Source organism: Nicotiana sylvestris, chromosome 5 (genome assembly GCF_000393655.2).
Source record: "Nicotiana sylvestris chromosome 5, ASM39365v2, whole genome shotgun sequence".
Classification (NCBI taxonomy): Eukaryota; Viridiplantae; Streptophyta; class Magnoliopsida; order Solanales; family Solanaceae; genus Nicotiana; species Nicotiana sylvestris.
Window position 1 is genome coordinate 80,899,064 of NC_091061.1, and position 21,145 is coordinate 80,920,208.

Genomic DNA, 21,145 nt, shown 5'->3' on the forward strand with positions numbered 1-21,145 from the left:
CAGTTTCACAGCATCAAACTGCACTTGAACTCTCTTCACCTGGCTACTAACAACTCCATCCTTAACAACAACATTTGCCATAAATTCAATCAACTCATTTCTAGCTAGCCTACCTTCCATTTGAAGGACCATGTCCTTCCATCCCTGAGCAGCCAAAGAGTCTACCAATCTCATCATCCCTGGTTCCACCAGGTCCTTCAATAATCTACCTTTTAAGATTTTTCTTCTGCCAAAAAGGGCAAGCTTATCCTGTTCCTTCTCAAATTCATCATCTTCTTCTTCTCCAATCCAATCATCATCATCAGAACTTTGGTTTGTTTATCTTTCACTGCAGATCTTGTCCTCTTGGCTAGTGTGGGTTTAGCAGCTACATGCACAGAGAAGGACTTCTTGGAGGAAGTCTTGGGTTTCTTAGGCTTGGGTGTAGGAACCTCCACTGTTGTACCCCTCTCTTGATGGACTAGTTCCATCTCTTCTTCCTCTACAACCTCTGAGGATTCTACAACCTTTCCCTTTCCCTTATCCTTTTTCCTTTTCTTGCTTTCTTCTAATGCTTTTTGTAGATCAGCTTCACTCTGTTTCACCCTGCTTCTTGTGGCTCTACCCCTAGGCTCTAAAGAGGCAATAGGTGTTGGGGATGAGGCTTTTCTTTTCTTGGATGGCTTGGGAACATTTGGGGCTTTTGGTGTAGTAGCTTTGCGTTTCTTTGGGTCATAACTTGCCCCAACCTTTTTCAGTAGGTCAGCCAAGGTTTCTTCAGTAGATGAAACAGGTTCATCTCTTTGTTTGCTTATATGAACCAACCCCTCAGCTGCTTCCCCAGAACCACTTCCCCCTGACTTCATGCCACTCTCATCTAACCTATCTTGTGCAACCCCACATATAGCAAGAACTGCTCCCTTCCCTTTTCCCCTCTCTTCACCACATGCACCATCTCTCTCTTTTTCTTTTTCAGACTTCTTTTTACCTTCACTCCTGCTAATCTCAGGCAACTCAACATCCCTAATGGGTCCAACTAGAACAAACCTAGTTTCTAAGTTTTCAACCATAGAAGAACTTACCCCAAAAGGAGATTCTTGAGTCTTTTCAGAGTCAGAAAACCCATGTCTATCTCCGTCAGCCGCGGATTGAAAGGATTCAAACTCAGAACTAGAATTAGACTTTGGAGCTAGGCTTTCTTTCACTTGGCTAGCTTTCAACCTTTCATTTAAAACCTTCCTCAAAGCCCCAAATGCTACAGTTTTTTGAGCAAGCATTTTCTTCCTTTGAAACCTAGGTTTTGGAGATACACTGGGTGGGGTAGATGAGGATGAATCTGAGGGAGATGGTGGTGGAGGAGTGCCAGGATGATCTTGTGGGTTAGACATGATTCTTCGTTTCTTTAGAGAATTTGGGAATTTTGGAGAAGAGGGCAATTAGAATTGAAGAAGAATTTTTGACGGTTTTAGAATTATGAAGAAGACTGGAGATGTGGTGTGTATTTAAAGCGAATTAGATATTAAATAAGTAACAACAACTTTTTCAGGGGTCAAAGAGAAATTTAATCAAACTGAAACTCCAGAATTTTAATGATAGATTTGTCTTCCCTAGATATTAGGCAAAAATCACGATTTAGAGTTCTAGATGGACGGAACTAGTTCAATTCTCAACTGATAGAATTTTCTAGGAATTTGACAAGTATAGAACTTCTGCTCATGATTGAATTATTAATCTTTCTAATTGTGCAGAGTATAGAAAACATATCCGAGCTTTCATTTGAACCCATACTGATGAACCAGGTTATTCATATAGAACTCTCTTGAACATGCTTCAAATGCCATAATAGAGAAAATGTTGTAAGAGTTCAGTGAGTCATATATACACATGTCACAAGAGTATACTAATTAAAGTATGAAAATGAGTAAGAATTAATCTAGATATTTACACAAGGTTAGAATTCCTAGCCAATTTGTTTTTCATTTTTGTGCATTCTGAGCTAGATCTATTAGGTGATCTTAATCATACCTAATTCCAACCTATTCCTCTCAAAGTTTTCTCTACTCAGTGCTTTAGTGAATATGTCAGCAATTTGCTTATCAATAGCACAGAATTCTATGGAGATCAAACCTTTCTCATAGTTGTCTCTTAAGAAATGGTGCCTAACATGTATGTGATTCGTCCTCTTATGATGAACATGGTTCTTTGTCAGACTTATAGCACTAGTGTTATCATAGAATATAGGAATGCAACCAACTTCAATTCCAAAGTCTACTAGCTGTTGTTTAATCCATAGCAATTGAGCACAACAAGAGGCAGCAACAACATACTCAGCTTCGGCAGTAGATAAGGCCACTGAATTTTGCTTTTTAATAGCCCATGACACTAGACATGAACCAAGGAAGTGTGCCATACCTGAGGTGCTCTTCCTATCCACTAGGAAACCTTCATAATCAACATCAACATATCCTACTAGATTGAAATTACTACCTTTGGGGTACCAAAGCCACAGATCTGTGGTGCCTTTCAGATATCTTAGTATCCTCTTAACACCAGTCAAGGGAGACTCTTTTGGATTTGCCTGAAAACAAGCACAAAGCCCTACACTGAAAATAATGTCAGGTATGCTGGCAGTAAGATACAAGAGTGAACCAATCATACCCCTATACAACTTTTGATCAACTGATGAACCAGGTTCATTAATGTCTAATTTAGTGGCAGTTACAATGGGTGTGTCTATTTCTTTTGATTTTTCCATTTTAAACTTTTTGATAAGCTCTTTTGCATACTTTTGCTGATGGATCATGGCTCCATTAGGACTTTGTTTGATCTGCAAGCCTTAGAAGAAGTTAAGCTCACCCATCATACTCATTTCAAACTCACTCCCCATTAATTTTGCCAAGTCCATACTTAGCTTATCAGCGATGGCCCTAAAGATTATGTCATCAACATATATTTGTACCACAAGGAGATCCTTACCTTTTTCCCTTAAGAATAAGGTACTGTCAGTTTTACCTCTTTTGTAACCATGCTCCAGTAGGAATTTGGACAATCGTTCATACCGTGCTCTTGGGGCCTACTTGAGTCCATAGAGAGCCTTATCTAACTTGTACACATGCTTAGGACATTCTTTGCTCTCACACCCTGGAGGTTGTTTTACAAACACTTCTTCTTTAAGGTAGCCATTCAGGAAGGCACTTTTGACATCCATCTGATGAAGACTGAATTCCATGTGTGCTGCAAAGGCTATGAGGAGTGTGATTACCTCTAGTCATACAACTGGAGCAAAAGTCTTATCATAATCTATGCCTTCCTCTTGACTGTAACCTTGGACCACCAGTCTTGACTTGTTTCTTGTAACTGTTCCATCTTCATCAAGTTTGTTTCTGAAGACCCATTTTGTACCAATAACTGATCTGTCCTTGGGTCTTGAATGCCAAACTTGACTTCTCTCAAACTGATTGAGTTTATCTTGCATTGCATTCACCCAATCTATATCCTGCAAAGCCTCAACAACATTTTAGGTTCAATAAGAGACAAAAAGGCATCAAAAGCACACAGATTCTTTAATTGTGATCTAGTTTTGACTCCAGATGTTGGATCAGTGATAATGTTCTCAATAGGACGAGAACTTTGATACTTGGGAGGTTTTACAACCAACTAGTTTCTGCTAGATGTTTCTCCCATGTTCTGTTGCTGAGGAGCAGGGTCATGAACATGTTCTTTTAGGGGATTTATTTCAATTCCTCTTTGTTCAGTTCCCCCTGTTAGGTTGCCCTGGATGGAAGAACCTGTTCCATCACCTGTTCCTTCTTTTGGTGCCATTTTGACTTGTGCTGAGGCTTCAGTCAAATCCTTTACCAATCCAATGGCTTCATCTTCATGTTTCAGTCTCTCAGAAAGAATGTTAGTTTCATCAAATACTATATGTACACTTTCTTCTACACACAAAGTTCTTTTATTGAACACTTTATATGCTTTGCTATGTGAAGAATATCCCAAGAATAATCCCTCATCACTTTTGGGATCAAACTTACCTAGGGAGTCTTTTCCATTATTGTGCACAAAGCACTTGCATCCAAATTTCCTAAGATGGTATATATTTGGTTTTCTCCATTTAAGTAACTCATAGAGAGTCTTCTCTATAAGACGTCTAGTCATGCATCTATTGATAATGTAACATGCAGTGTTTACAGCCTCTGCCCAGAAGCTATGAGGCAGTTTACTAGAAAGAAGCATAGTCCTAGCCATGTCTTCAAGAGTCCTGTTCTTTTTTTCAACTACTCCATTTTGTTGAGGGGTCCTAGGGGAAGGGAATTTATGAACTATACCATTTTCATCACAAAATTCAACAAACTTAGCATTTTCAAATTCAGTTCCATGATCAGACCTAATTGATGAAAGTTGATTTCCTAATTGTTTCTGAGTTTTTCTAACAAAGGCAGTGAACATGTCAAATGCTTCATCTTTAGATGTTATAAATAGTACCCAAGTAAATCTAGAATAATCATCAACAAGTACTATTATATATTTCTTTCCTCCTCTGCTCATGGTTCGCATTGGACCTCAGAGATCCATATGGACCAGTTCCAATGACTTGGTTGTGCTTACCATTTTCTTGCTTTTGAAAGATGATCTTACTTGCTTCCCTCTTGCACAGGCCTTACAAACTTTGTCTTCTTTGAACTTGATGTAGGGTAACCCTATCACCAAGTCCTTAGAAACCAATTTGTTTAGCTGATTCAGACTGGTATGACCAAGTCTTTTGTGCCACAGAAGGGGACCATTATCCAGCACACTTAGGCAGGTTAGTTCATTTTCTGAGAGAGTAGACAAATCTACAATGTAAATATTGTTAACTCTTTTTCCCTGCAAAACAATCTTGTCAGTGGTAAGGTTAATCACAAAGCATTTAGTAGAGATGAATGCTATAAGGTTACCTCTGTCACATAGTTGTGACACACTGATCAGGCTGTATTTCAAGCCATCTATCAAGTAGACATTCTCAATGGAGTGAGAGTCTATCTTACCTACCTTTCCAACCCCAATGATCTCACCTTTCTTCCCATTTCCAAAGGAGACATTGCTTCCCCTTAAGTCCTTAAGTAAAAGGAATTGGTTCTTGCTTTCATTCATATGTTTTGAGCAGCCACTATCCATGTACCATATTTGGCTGCTTCCCTTCACTTGGACCTACAAAAAGAAATCAGGGGTTAGTCTTAGGAACCCAAACTAGTTTGGTTCCCTTTCTATGGGCAAAGGGATTAATCAAATTCCTTATAGTCCACCCAAGCAGCCTATTGTTTTCTTGAACAAAAGTTTTGTTCTTTTGACTGGCCTTTTCTTTTGCATTAGATTCATTTTTGTAATGGCCAGTCTTGCCACTGTATGTGCAAATTTTGTTCTCAGGAAGAGTGAGGTACTTGCTTTTAGGATCCCACTTAGGTGCTTGAGTCCCATAATCAAGTCCTCTTTTGTTGCTACTGTGATGTTCTTGTAGCCAGGAGAGTGATCAGAAGCCTTGTTCCATTTGCAAGTTCTGTCTAGTTCATGTTTTATCTTCCCTAGATCTTCTTTTAATACTCTTATCTGCTCATCTTTCCTTTACAACTCATCCTTCATTTTTTCTAAGTTTTCTTCTAGGGTGAGATGTGTGTGATCAACTTTCTTCTTTCCTGTTCCTAGTTTCAGTTTTAAGTTCTCAGACCTAAGTTCTAGGACACTAGTGTCAAGTTCAAGAACCTGGTTCTTCAACTCAGTATTTTCACTTTCACTCTCATTAGCCCTAGACTCTAGATTTTTGCACTTGGCTTTTAGGATCATACATTCCCTAGACAGCTCTTTCTTCTCATTGTTAATTATCTCAGACTCATCAATGAAGTCTAGCAGTAGCTTAGACAACCTTTCTTTAGACAGGAATTTAATCTTGTCTTTGAGATGAAGAATACTTACCTCTTGTTCATCATCTGATTCTCCGATGGCCATAAGTGCTTGTTCATCTCCAGCTTCATCTTCTGAGTCCTCATCTAATGTTTCTCCCCAGGCAGCAACTATAGCCTTTGTTGATCCTTTGTTCCTTTTTGGTTGAACCTGTTCCTTCTTCTTGTTCCTTCGTTCATCCCTTTCCTTCTTCCACTCAATTTCCCATTAAGGGCAATTCTTGATCATGTGATCAGTCTTACCACACTTTTAGCAACCCTCATTAGTCTGTTTCTCAAGAGCCCTTGGTTTGTTGAAGGTTGTACATCTTGAAGAACCATTTCCTCTCATCAGGTACTTTTTGAAATCTATTGTGATTATAGCCATTTCATCATCCTCCACATCTGAACCTTCAGCAATTCTGAGAGCCAGACTTCTTTCCTTCTTTGGTGCATCCATTTTCATGGTTTGCCTTCTCAGTTCATAGTCATTAAGGTTTCCAATTAGTTCATCCAGCTTGAGGGTAGAAATGTTCTTTGATTCCTGAATAGCAGTGATTTTGCTTTCCCAAGAGACTGGCAGAACCCTTGTCAAAATCTTCTCAACTTTGTCTTCTTCAAGAATAATCCTTCTAAGAGACTTAAGTTCATTTGTTAGTGCAGTGAACCTTGTATACATCTCTTGTATGGTTTCTCCTTCCTTCATGGTGAAATTCTCATACTGAGAATACAACAGTGTTCCTTTGGACCTCTTCACTTGAAATGTTCCTTCATGAGCCACTTGCAAAGTGTCCTAGATTTCCTTAGTAGTGGTACAACTTTGAATTCTACTGTACTCATCTGGACCTAGTCCACACACAAGCTATTTCTTAGCCTTGGCATTCTTCTCCCACTTCTTCAGGTCTTCAGTAGTGCAGTCAGCTCTTGTCATTGGCACATCCACTCCTTCAGCATTCTTCTTAGTAGTTGCTAGAGGACCATTAGTGACTATGTTCCAGAGTTCAAAGTCTTCTCCTATGATGTGATCCCTCATCCTGTTCTTCCACCAAGAATAGTACTGACCATTGAAAGTGGAGGCCTAGCAGTGGATTGCCCTTTCTAGTTCCCAGGTGATGCACTCATGTTGATCTTTTCCTAAGGTGTTAGCCTCTTCAAGGATAACCTGCTTTGATACCAATTGATGTTCTAAACGTCAATACCACACACGAGGAGGGGGTGATTTGTGTGGTACCCAATTTTCGCTCTTGAAGAACCTGGTTCTTCTAGGTGTTCTAACTACTACTGTTTGCGGAATAAAAAATATATAAAATAAAGAGCACAAAGATTTTTACGTGGAAAATATCTGGCTTAAAATGTAAAAAAAATCACGACCTACTACTCAGTAGGATTTTTCCAAACTTCCACTAAAATCACTGAGCCAAAACAGCATTTACAAAAACTCTTTGTAAACCTAAGGATTAACTCTAATCCCTTATAGCACACAACCTCAACTGTTGCGACAACTTCAAGTTAGCTTATAACTAGAACTCTCAAAGTACCTAATACAATTTCTTATATGAAAGCTAAAAGGTACAACTTTAAACCACCTACTACAATTGAACTAGAGTAAGAAAAAATACAATGGAACTGGTTTTTCTATCTCGTTCAAGTAGCATCAGGAGTGCACACTCAAATCTCACATAAATTGCTTGCAAAATTACCTTGCTCTTTTGCTTTCAATTTAGCTTAACTTCTGCATTTATGCAATACCTGTAAAAGAGAACAATCACTGTCATTTAATAGGTTAGAAATTAGTGTTTGATTGGGACTCAATTTCTGATCTTCTATCGTAGTTGAGTCCTTGAAGATATCAAACTCTAACACTCTCTTTATGAGGATTGTGTTCTCTTCATATAAGGAGACTTTCTCCCCTTATCCAATATGCAACCTTTTCGATTAGATCAGGAGATATTGCTTCTTGATCAGTAGGACTTATCTCCTTCACGTGCATCTCACATATGTACATTGATCATGACAGTGCTTCACAAGATGGACCTGGTCCATGACTGAGTTCATTTGTCATTCTTCAAAACTTCACATGTTCTTGGGCCAACATGAAGAAAGTGGAAGTAGTGCAAAGTTGGCCCAGACCATCCTCAACTACAGAGATCCGCAGTTTTATTGGCTTGGCGGGTTATTACCATCAATTTCTTGAGGGGTTTTCATCTATTGCAGCACATATGACCAAGCTAACCCAGAAGGGTGCCCCGTTCTAGTGGACGGAAGAGTGTGAGGCGAGCTTCCAGAAGCTCAAGACAGCTTTGACTATAGCTCCAATTTTGATATTGCCTGTAGGTTCGGGGTCTTATACTGTCTATTGTTCATGCCTTGAAGATCTGGCATCAATATTTGTACGGTGTTCCTTGTGAGATCTGTACTGATCACCGGAATTTACAGCACCTATTCATGCAGAAGGACAGTAATTTGTACTAGAGGAGGTGGTTAGAGCTACTGAAGGACTATGACATCACTATCTTGTATCACCCGGGCAAGGCCAATGTGGTGGCCGATTCTTTTGGTCGCCGGGCAGAGAGTTTGGGGATTTTGGCGTATTTATCAGCAGCGGAGAGGCCCATGATGATGGATGTTCTGGCCTTAGCTAGAAAATTTATTAGATTGGATCTTTCGGAGCCTAGTCGGCTTTTAGCTTGTGTGATTTCTCGGTCTTCCCTGTTCGATTGTATTCTAGAGCGTCAGTATGATGGCCCTCATTTGCCTGTCCTCAAGGACAAGGTTCTACACGGTGATGCCAGGGATGTGACTATTCGTGATGATGGGGTATTGAGGATGTAGGGTCGGGTATGTGTACCTAATGTCTATAGGCTTCGGGAGTTGATTCTAGAGGAGGCTCAAAGTTCGCGGTATTCCATCCATCCAGGTGCCACAAAGATGTACCAGGATTTGAGACAGCACTATTGGTGGAGGTGGATGAAGAATGATATAGTTGTGTTTGTAACTCGATGCCTTAATTACCAACAGGTGAAGTATGAGCACCAGAGACCGGATGGGTTGCTTCAGAAGATAGAGATTCCGGAGTGGAAGTGGGAGCGGATCACCATGGACTTCGTAGTTGGACTCCCATGGACTTTGAAGAGGTTCGATGCCATTTGGGTGATTGTGGATCAACTGACCAAGTCCGTGCACTTCAGTCCTATGTGCAGTACCTATTCTTCGGATCGGTTGGCGGAGATTTATATCTGGGAGATTGTCCATTTGCATGGTATTCCAGTTTCCATCATTTCAGATAGAGGTACTCAGTTCACATCACGGTTCTGGAGGGCCGTACAGTAGGAGTTGGAAACTCGGGTGGAGTTGAGCACAACACTTCACCCCCTGACGGATGGACAATACGAGCATATTATTCAGATTCTTGAGGATATGCTCCGTGCGTGTGTGATGGAGTTTGGAGGTTCTTGGGATCAGTTCTTTCTAATGGTGGAGTTTTCCTACAACAACAATTATCAGTCTAGCATTCAGATGGCACTGTATGAGGCTTTGTATGGTAGGCGGTGTAGATCCTTGGTGGGCTGGTTTGAGCCAAGTGAGGCTAGATTATTGGGCACATACTTGGTCCAGGATGCCTTGGAGAAGGTTAAGGTGATTCAGGATAGGCTTTGCACAGCCCAGTCCAGACAAAAGAGTTACGGGGATTGGAAGGTTCGTGATGTTTCCTATATGGTTGGAGAGTGGGTCTTGCTTTGGGTTTCGCTTATGAAGGGTGTTATGAGATTTGGGAAGAAGGGGAAATTGAGTTCGAGGTTTATTGGTCCCTTTGAGGTATTGAGATGTGTTGGGAAGGTCGCTTATGAGTTTGCCTTACCTCCTAGCTTGGCAGGAGTTCATTCGGTATCTCATGTTTTGATGCTCCGGAGGTAACATAGTGATCCGTCGCACATGTTGGATTTCAGTTCAGTCCAGTCTGACAAGGATCTATCATATGTTGAGGAGCCATTGGCAATATTGGACAGGCAGGTTTGGAAGCTGAGGTCAAGGCACATTGCATCAGTGAAGGTTCAGTGGCGGGGTTAGCTGGTCGAGGAGGCGACCAGGGAGACCGAGCAGGATATCCGCAACCATTACCCTCCTCTTTTCACTACTTCAGATAAGTCTCTATGCTCGTTCGAGGACGAACGAATATTTTAAGAGGGGGAGGATGTAACGACCTGGCCAGTCATTTTAAGAATTAATGCTCTGATACCCTATTTACTGCTTCCCCGTGATTATTTCTGCTATTTTGATTTGTCGGGATGATTAGTTTTGAGTTTCAGAGTGTTTTGGGACACTTAGTCCCTAAATGAGAGTTTAAGCTTTAGAATTTGGACCATAGTCGTAGCAGTGTGAAGACGGCCTCAGAATGGAATTCTAATGGGTTCCGTTAGCTCCGTTGGGTGATTTCGGGCTTAGGGGCATGTTCAGATTGTGTTTTGGAGGTCCGTAGCTTATTTAGGCGTGAAATGTCGAAAGTTGAAATTTGGAAGTTTTCGGTTCGATAGTGATATTTTGATATCGGGGTCAAAATCTAATTTTGATAGTTGGAGTAGATCTGTAGTGATGAATGTGACTTGTGTGCAAAATTTGGGGTCAATCGGACTTGGTTTGGTTGGTTTTATCATCAGATGTAGGATTCTTAAGATTTATAGTTCATCAGGGTTGGATTGGAGAGTGATTTGTGGTTTTAGCGTTGTTTGATGTGATTCTAGGGTTAGAATAAGTTCGTATGATGTTTTAGGATTGGTTTGCATGTTTGGTTGAGGTCCCGGGGGTCTCGGGTGAGTTTTGGGTGGTTAACAGACCTTTAGACTCAAGAGGAAGATTGCAAAAATTGCAGCAGGTCTCTAGTTCTGATTTCCTTCTTTGCGTTCGCGAGTGGGGTCTCGCATTCGCAAGAGGATCTGGGGCATGTGGAAGCTTAACGCTTCACATTCGCGATGTTGGTTCCACGTTCGAGAAGCTGAGAGGTCAGACGCCTACTCATTCGCAAAGAGGGTCCCGCATTCGTGTAGGAGGGAGAGACTGGCTACCGCGTTCGCGACATGGTCATCGCGTTCACGACGAAGGAATTCTGGGCCAAGCCAAGTTTTGCTTCACGAACGCGATGGGCCTTCCGCGGTCACGAAGAAGGAATCACCTCTGCAGATTATAAAGTTTCAAAATCGAGGGTTTAGTCATTTTTATCAAAACTAGAGTTTGGGAGCTCGAATTTGAATGAGATTTTGGGGGATTTTCAGAGATATTAATTGGGTAATGATTCTACACTTGATTTTGGTTATATCCCACTAATATATCATTAATTTTAACTTTTACTTTCGTATTAGGGGTGAAAATTTTGGAAAAATGGAATAGAGTTCTTCGACTAGGATTTCAAGTTTTGATTGGGGTTTTGACATCGGATTTGGATAATTTTGGTACGAGTGAACTCGTGAGTGTATGGGGGTTCATAATCCATAACTTTTACCTAATTCCGAGACGTGGGCCCAGGGAGGAGTTTTGGGCGTTTTTCTATTTTCTTGCCCTAGCTTCGATTTCATTAACTAAATTACTTGTTTGTAGTCGTATTTACGTTATGCAATTAATTTTAATAGATTTGGGCCATTTGGAGTCGGGTACTCGTGGCAAGAACGTAATTTCGAGTTGGTTGACCTGGTTTAATTTCCATCCTGCTTTAATTACCTACTTGTACTCCGTGCAGCATGTTAGAGTAGAATTTCCTGCTTAATTCTGCAATAGAACTGTAAATTCTTCTAAGATTGTTGTGTGATAACTTTGAGACTACGGGACGATATCCCGAGAGATCCCCCTACATGTTTACTTTGGGACTATGGATCGGTATTCCAGGAGATCCCTCTGCACATTTATATTTGGGACTACGGGACGACACTCGGGTGATTCCCCTATACTGGATATTTGCTTTGGGACTACGAATTGGTATTCAGGGAGATCCTCTGCATATTTATGTTTAGGAGTGTGGGACGATATCCCGTGAGATCCCCTGTTGTTATTTTTGTGTACTGAGATACATCCTTCTTGTGATTTTATTCTCTATCAGCTTTTAGTGCTTTAATTATATTGTTTTGCCTTGTTTTATGTATATAACTAGTAGGTCCTTGACCTTCCTCGTCACTACTCGATCGAGGTTAGGCTTGTCACTTACTGAGTACCACTATGGTGTACTCATGCCCTTTCCTGCACATGATTTTTGTGTGCAGATCCAGGTTCTTCGGCTTGGGCATAACTCTAGTGAGGTGAGACGATCTTCAGAGACTTTGAGGTATATCTATCGCGTCCGCAGACCGAGGAGTCCCTCTCAATTCTCCCATCAAACTTTAGCTCTCATGTATTTACTTTTGTTTAGACATTCCGGAGTTAGAACACTTTGTAGTTATTCAACAACTTGTGATTTCATGAGATTCCAGGTTTTGTGAGTGTTGTTATTGGTCAAGAGTGTTATTATGGGGTATGCCGAGCGGTATTTTAAACTTTCTTTATTATATTTTCCGTTAATTGCTAGTTTTGTATCTTCATTTCCTTTTTTCGCAAATTGTTAGGCTTACCTTGTCATAGAGACTAGGTGCCATCAGGACAGTTCACGGAGGGAGAACTTGGGTTGTGACAAGTTGGTATCGTAGCTCTAGGTTCATAGGAGTCATGAATCACAAGCCGGTTTATTAGAGTCTCGCGAATCGGTACGAAGACGTCCGTACTTATCTATGAGAGGTTATGTAACTGTTAGGAAAAAATCTACTTCATTTGATTTCCTTGTCATGTGAGATTTTGATATCATAATTCTAAACTTCTGCCTTCTATTCTCTCACAGATTGTGAGGACACGTGCTACCGAAGATGACCAAGCACCCGCGCCCCTACTAGAGTCGTCAGAGGTCGGGGCTGGGGTAGAGGCCGAGGATGCGCCCGTGGTGCAGCTAGAGCACCCGCGCAAGCTGCCACAAAGGATCCACCAGTAGCTCTAACCGGAGTCTAGGCACCTGATACGCCTACTACTACTACTATTCCAGCTCATCAGGAGACTCTTGCATAGTTCGTGAGCATGTACACCACTCTAGATCAGACAAGGTTGATTCCCCTTGCTTCAGCCACATCCCAAGTCGGGGGAGGAGCACCGACTCCCGCCGCCCGCACTACTAAGCAATGTGTTCAGGTTGATCAGATCCCAGATTATATCGGTACCGCCTGTGGCCCCAGTTCAGCCCGAGGATAGGGAAGCATCTTCCGAGGATGAGCAGCGGAGGATTGAGAGGTTCAAAAAGTACAAGCCTTATGTATTCAGTGGTTTAGCATCAAATGATGCCCTAGAATTTTTAGAGGAGTGCTACAGTATCCTCCGCACTATGGGTATATCAGGATCGAGTGGGTTTCTTTCACTGCCTTGCAGCTTCGAGGAGCAGCCTACCAGGGGTGGCATACTTTTGTGTTAGATAGTCCAGCTAAGGCAACAACCCTTACTTGGACTCAGTTTTCAGATATGTTCCAGAGAGAGTTTGTCCCTCAGAGCCTCAGAGACGCATGTCGCGCAGAGTTTGAGTATTTGCGCTAGGGCACTATGACCATTTCGGAGTATGCTGTCCATTTTATTGACTTGGCTAGACATGCACCGGCCTTGGTTGCTACAGTTCATGAGAGAGTTTGCAGGTTTATTAAGGGGATCATTCCCAGCATCAGGTCTAGAATGGCTCATGAGTTGGAGATGGACATTTCTTATCATCAGGTGGTGAGCATTGCGAGGAGAGTAGAGGGTATGCATGCTCGGGATAGAGAGGAAAGGGAGGCCAAGAGGTCTCGAGAGTCGGGCCATTATTCTAGTGCCCGTGCCCCAGTTGCAGTTCATTATGGTAGGGGTTATATGAGCCACCCTGTTCATTTAGTTCTTCCAGCTACTAGTGGTATTCCAGCTTCTCCTAGACCTCAAGAGCCTTATTATGTGCCTCTAGTATCTAGTGCGCCTCCTGCACAGGGTGCTTTCAGTAGTCAGTCCAGTAGGTCTGGCCTGATCCAGACACAACCACCATGTCCTTTTAGAGCTTATTTTGAGTGTGGTGATATACGTCATATGGTGAGGGATTTCCTTAGACTTAGAAGGGGTGCACCTCCACAGACTTCTTAGCCACGGCATGCACCGCAGAGTTCCCAGGCTATGATTATAGCACCAGTTGCTACCCACTTGCCCAGCCAGCTAGAGGTGGAGGTCGGGGAGGTAAAGGTTGCCCTATAGGGGGAGGCCATGCCAGATATTATGCCCTTCCTGCCCGTATTGAGGCTCTTGCCTCCGATTTTGTCATCATAGGTATTGTCTTGGTTTGTCGTAGAGACGAATCGGTTTTATTCGATCTAGGCTCCACTTATTCTTTGTGTATTCTTATTTTGCCCCGCATCTGAGCGTATCTCGGGATTCTTTGAGTTCCCATGTTTATGTTTCTACTCTCTTGGGAGATTCTCTTGTTATGGACTGCGTTTATCGGTCATGTTTGGTTGCTCTTTGTTGTTTTGAGACCAGAGCCGATTTATTATTGCTCAGCATAGTAGATTTTGATGTTATCTTGGGCATGGACTGGTTGTCGCCCCATTATGCTATTCTTGATTGTCACACAAAAACTGTGATGCTGGCTACGCCAGGTGTTTCTCGAGTTGAGTGGAGGGGTACTTTAGATCACCAATAGAGTTATTTCCTTCCTTAAAGCTCAGCTGATGGTTGAGAAAGGTGTGACGCGTATCTGGCCTATGTGAGAGATATTAGTGTTGATACCCCCACAGTTGATTCAGTCCCAGTAGTACGGGACTTCCGCGAAGTGTTTCCAGCTGATCTTTCGGGTATGCCACCCGATAAAGATATTGATTTTGGCATTGATCTATTGCCGGGCACTCACCCCATTTCTATCCCTCCGTACCGTATAGCTCCTCCTGAGTTAAAGGAGTTGAAGGAGCAGTTGCATGAATTTCTTGATAAGGATTTTATCCGACCTAGTGTATCACCTTGGGGTTCTCCTGTCTTGTTTGTAAAGAAGAAGGATGGTTCTATGCATATGTGAATTGATTATCGCCAGTTGAACAAAGTTACAGTGAAGAACCGGTATCCTTTGCCTCATATTGATGATTTCTTTGACCAGCTATAGGGTGAACGAGTATTTTCTAAGATTGACTTGCATTCAGGTTACCATCAGTTGAAGATTTGGGAGCCAAATATCCCAAAGACTGCCTTTAGGACTCGGTATGGCCATTACGAGTTCCTTGTTATGTCATTTGGGCAGACCAATACCCCAGTAGCCTTTATGCATTTGATGCACAGTGTTTTTCAGCCATATTTTGATTCGTTCTTCATTGTCTTTATTGATGATATTCTGGTGTACTCCCGGAGTTGGAAAGATCATGAGCAGTACCTGAGGACAGTGCTCCAGACTTTGAGAGAAAAGAAGTTATATGCAAAGTTCTCGAAATGTGAGTTTTAGTTGGATTCCGTGGCACTCTTAGGTCACGTGGTACCAAGTGAGGGGATAAAGGTGGATCCGAAGAAAGTGGAAGCAGTGCAGAGTTGGCCCAGACCATTCTCAACTACAGAGATCCGCAGTTTTATTGGTTTGGTGGGTTATTACCGTCGATTTCTTGAGGGGTTTTCATCTATTGCAGCACATATGACCAGACTGACCAGAAGGGTGCCCCGTTCTAGTGGACGGAAGAGTGTGATGCGAGCTTCTAGAAGCTCAAGACAGCTTTGACTACAGCTCCAGCTTTGATATTGCCTATAGGTTCGGGGTCTTATACTGACTATTGTGATGCCTCGAGGATTGGCCTTATAGCGGATTACTGCAGGACAGTAGGGTGATTGCCTACACATCCAGACAGTTGAAGGTACATGAGAGGAATTATCCTGTCCATGATCTCGTGTTACCTGTTATTGTTCATGCCTTAAAGATTTGCGTCATTATTTGTACGGTGTTCCTTGTGAGATCTATACTGATCACTAGAGTTTGCAGCACCTGTTCAAGTAGAAGGACCTTAATTTGCACCAGAGGACCTGGTTAAACTTGCTGAAGGACTATGACATCACTATCTTGTATCACCTGGGCAAGGCCAATGTGGTGGCCGATGCTTTGAGTCGCCGGGCGAAGAGTTTGGGGATTTTGGCTTATTTACCAACATCGGAGAGGCCCATAGCGATGGATGTTCAGGCTTTAGCCAGCCAGTTTGTTAGATTGGATCTTTTGGAGCCCAGTCGGCTTCTAGCTTGTGTGATTTCTTGGTCTTCCTTGTTCGATCCTATTCGAGAGCATCAGTATGATGACCCTCATTTGCTTGTCCTCAAGGACAAGGTTCTACACCGTGATGCCAGGGATGTGACTATTCGTGATGACGGGGTATTGAGGACACAGGGTCGGGTATATGTACCCAATGTCTATAGGCTTCGAGAATTGATTCTAGAGGAGGCCCATAGTTCGCGGTATTCCATCCATCCGAGTGTCGCGAAGATGTACCAGGATATGAGATAACATTATTGGTGGAGATGGATGAAGAATGATATAGTTGGGTTTGTACCTCGGTGCCTCAATTGCCAGCAGGTGAAGTATGAGCACCAGAGACCGGGTGGGTTGCTTCAGCAGATAGAGATTCCGGAGTGGAAGTGGGAGCGGATCACCATGGACTTCATAGTTGGACTCCCATGGACTTTGAAGAAGTTCGATGCTATTTGGGTGATTGTGGATCAGCTGACCAAGTCCACGCACTTCATTACTATGTGTACTACCTATTCTTTGAAGCGGTTGGCGCAGATTTATATCTGGGAGATTGTCCATTTGCATGGTATTCCGGTTTCCATCATTTTAGACAGAGGTACTCAGTTCACATAACAGTTCTGGAGGGCCGTACAGTAGGAGTTGGGAACTCGGGTGGAATTGAGCACATCATTTCACCCCCTGACGGATGGACAGTTCGAGTGCACTATTCAGATTCTTGAGGATATGCTCCGTGCATGTGTGATGGAGTTTGGAGGTTCTTGGGATCAGTTCTTTCCAATGGTGGAGTTTTCCTACAACAACAGTTATCAGTCTAGCATTCAAATGGCACTGTATGAGGCTTTGTATGGTAGGCGGTGTAGATTCCCAGTGGGTTGGTTTGAGCTAGGTAAGGCTAGATTATTAGGCACAGACTTGGTTCAGCACGCCTTGGAGAAGGTTAAGGTGATTTAGGATAGACTTTGCACAGCCTAGTCCAGACAGAAGAGTTACTCGGACCGGAAGGTTCTTGATGTTTCCTACATGGTTGAAGAGCGGGTCTTGCTTTGGGTTTCACTTATGAAGGGCGTTATGAGATTTGGGAAGAAGGGGAAATTGAGTTCGAGGTTTATTGGTCCTTTTGAGGTATTGAGACGTGTTGGGAAGGTCTCTTATGAGCTTGCCTTACCTCCCAGCTTGACAGGAGTTCATTCGGTATTTCATGTTTCGATGCTCCAGAGGTATCACGGTGATCCGTCGCAAATGTTGGATTTCAGTTCAGTCTAGGGGTGTTAAACGGGCCGGGTCAACCCGGTTCTAGACCGGCCCAGCCCGGTTAAAACCGGAACTGGCCCGGACCGGTTAAAGGGGGTTGGGTTGGGCTGGGTTAGGGGGGACAGGCGGGTTGGTCCGTTTACCATTAAAATACCGGTTACCCGGACCGGTCCAACCCGTTATGTGAACAGTACCCGTAAACCGGTTAACCGGCCCGGTTTAACGGTAAATAATTTTTTTTAATTTTTTTTTAATTTGGTCCAGATCTGACCGTTGGCAGCGGTCCATTTCAGAAAATGGTCGTTGCCCAACGGATGAATTGCACAAATATCCCAATTTTGGGTTTTTTTAAAAAAAATTAACCCCCCTTTCAAAATCTATAAATACCCCCCCTCTTCCTCATTTTTTCACTCAATTCTCAATCTCAATTCTCATATTCTCTCATTCTTCAATCTTCATTCTTCACCTATTAAAGTGCAATCAACTATTTGGCTATATTTTTTGGAATTTAATTTATCGTAGTACTTATTTTTTGAAGTTTGAACAATTGAACTTCAAAATTGGAAGAATTGACGTTTCTTCGTGGTAACATTTGAGTTGCGGAATCATCAAGTGCTCAATTTATTGCCGAATTCGGTGCACTCCCTCCAACTCTTTCTCTTATTTACTATTTTACTTGCATATTTATTTATTTTGTTGCTAGTAGTTAAATTTTTACAATATGTTTAATACTGCAAAAAGAGTTTGTAACAAGGTTACTAATCGGGGAAATAAAAAAAGAGGTAGTACTTCAGGTTCAACATCTGGTAGTAATTTAAATACCTCTCCAAATATTCCTGAAATATTACCTGATAATAATATAGACTATGAACAATTGCAGGAAGATTTTGGTATAGATGATAATGAATTAGAAATGGAAGATGAGATACCACTTACACCTAGTAGTGTTGGAGCTGCTAGCAGGGGTGGTGGTCGTGTTGCTAGTAGTAGACCACATGTGGCCCCGACTAGTAATCGTAGAAAAAAAAGTAAGGTTTGGAAATTCTTTGAGGAAATAAAAGGTACTGATAGAGTTAAATGTAAACTTTGTAATGATACTTTTAAACATAAGACTGGGGGTCAATTAGGGGGGACTGGGACACTTAGTAGACATATGAGAATTGAGCATCCTATAGAATGGGGATCTGATGGAGATGAAAATCAATCAACTCTAAACCCTACTACTGGTGGTCTTGTGAAATATGATAAAATGAAAGATCGTGAGGAGTTAGCAAAAATGATTGCTTTGGGTTGTCTACCTTTTTCTTTTGCTTCTTCATCATATCTTATTATGTATATTCAAAGGATTTACAATCCTTTATTTAAAGGTATCCCTAGAAGTACTTGTAGAGCTGATATCTTTAGACTTCATGGACAATATCAAACATACATACGTTATTTGTTTAGCCACCTTCCTTGTAGAGTTTCTCTAACTTCTGATATTGGCCATGCTGTTAATGGAAATGATTATTTGACAATTACATGTCATTGGATAGATGATAGTACTTGTATGCAAAAACGTATTATCGCTTTTAGATATGATGAAGATCAGAGTCATACTGCTACGTTTATAAGTAGTACTATTTGTGAAGTTGTTGAATTTTATAATCTCAAGCAAATAGTATTATGTGTGTCTTTTGATAATGCTTCTAACAATAATGCCACAATTTCAATATTAAAAATGCATTTGCAACCACCTCTTGATGAAATTTTTCATGTTAGGTGTGTATGTCATGTTTATAATTTAATTGTTAAAAGTGGCATTGATTTATTTTCAACTGAGATTACTCATGTTAGAAGAGCAGTTGGTGTTATTCAAGGAAATAATAGACAATCTAGAATAAAGGAATTTAAGAATAAGTGTGTCCAGTATAACCTTAAACCCAGATTCATGCCAGACGAAATTGTTACTAGATGGAATTATACATATATATTTTTAAAATGTCGCTACAAATATAGATTCCCAATAACTGAAGTTGCTAATGCGCATTGTACTGATCCAAACCGTATGTTAACAACTACTACTTGGGAAGTCAATAATGATGTTGTTAAATTTTTACATAAATTTTATACACCTACTGTTGAGTTTTCTGGAGCATATTACCCTACTGTTACTATGGCTTTAGTATATATAGCTAAAATTTCTTTTCTACTCTTTGAATTTAAAAAGAAAGAAAAATATAGGGATGTTGTTGAAAAAATGCAAGCAAAATTCAAAAAATATTTCTTTCCAATTCCTCCGATTTACTTAATTGGTTCCGTTTTAAATCCTTCTATTAAGATGTCTGATTGCAACCAATTAATGAATGCTTTATATACTTATATGGAGATTGGACCAACTGAAACCCCAGATTTATATACTTGTATGAACAAGCTAAATGAATATTTACAATAATTATACAATTATTATGCAAATGTAATTGATGATGCTGCTCTTAATGTAGGCAATGTTAATCCCACTATGCATTGTACCACTTCTGCTACTGTGGATGATGAAGAAGGCCTTGATAGTTTTAATATTTTTTCTACATTTTCTAACACTCAAACCAGTAGCAGGAACATTGATGAACTTCAATTCTACTTGCAGAAGCAAAAAGAGCCTCGCACAAAGGAATTTTCACCGTTCGGATGGTGGCATGAGAATGGAAAGCAATTTCCTGTTCTTTTCGCTATGGCTCGGGACGTGCTGAATGTACCAATTTCAACTATTGCATCAGAGAGTGCATTTAGCCAAGCAAGACAACAACTTGGAGACACCCGTCACTCATTGGGAAGCAATGCTTTGGAAGTTTTAGTATGTTTCAGAGATTGGATTAGATTGGAAAGAAGAAATCAAGGACGTGAAGATGTTGATAGCCCAGAAGACGAGGAACTTGAAGATATATTAACACATGGTAACCTATCCGAATTTAACACTCCAGAAGAAGGTCACTCAAATCATATTGGTTATGAAGAACTTACTAAGGCAATGCAAAACCTTTGAATTTATTCTTTTTTGGTTAATTTACTTGTTAAATGTAAACCTTTCAATTTGTAAGTTTGAATTTTGAAATATATGCAGCACTTGAAATTTATAAGTGCAATTTTTTTCCATCTTACTTGTATTCTTTATATTAATATAACTTGCAATAGTTATACAAAATACAAAAAAAAAATATACACTAAACCCGGCCCGGCCCGGCCCAACCCCCTCAACCCGTAACCCGTATGGTTCAATTTTTACCCAGATGAACCCGAACCCGTTAAGAATTAACCCGGAATCGGCCCGGACCGTAACCCGTACGGGTCCAAAAAATAGCGGCCCGGCCCGGCCCACCCGTTCAACACCTGTAGTTCAGTCTGGTTGGACAAGGATCTATCATATGTTGAGGAGCCATTGGCAATATTGAACAGGCAGGTTCGGAAGCTGAGGTCAAAGCACATTGCATCATTGAAGGTTCAGTGGCGGGGTCAGCCGGTCGAGGAGGCGACCTGGGAGAGCGAGTAAGATATCCGCAGCCATTAACCTCCACTTTTCACTACTTCAGATATGTCTCTATGCTCGTTCGACGACGAACGAGTATTTTAAGAGGGGGAGGATGTAACGACCCGGCCGGTCATTTTAAGAATTAATGCCCTGATACCCTATTTACTACTTCCCCCGTATTTATTTCTGCTATTTTGATTTGTCGGGATGATTCGT

At 41.4% G+C, this 21,145-nt stretch overlaps 1 protein-coding gene across 1 annotated transcript; it reads right to left on the reverse strand.

Moving 5' to 3' along the window:
* Positions 1-212: 212 nt before the first annotated feature.
* LOC138868890 (uncharacterized) lies at positions 213-1,367 on the reverse strand. Its single transcript, XM_070146467.1, has one exon. The coding sequence runs from the start codon at positions 1,365-1,367 to the stop codon at positions 213-215; it is 1,155 nt and encodes a 384-aa protein (XP_070002568.1).
* Positions 1,368-21,145: the final 19,778 nt, after the last annotated feature.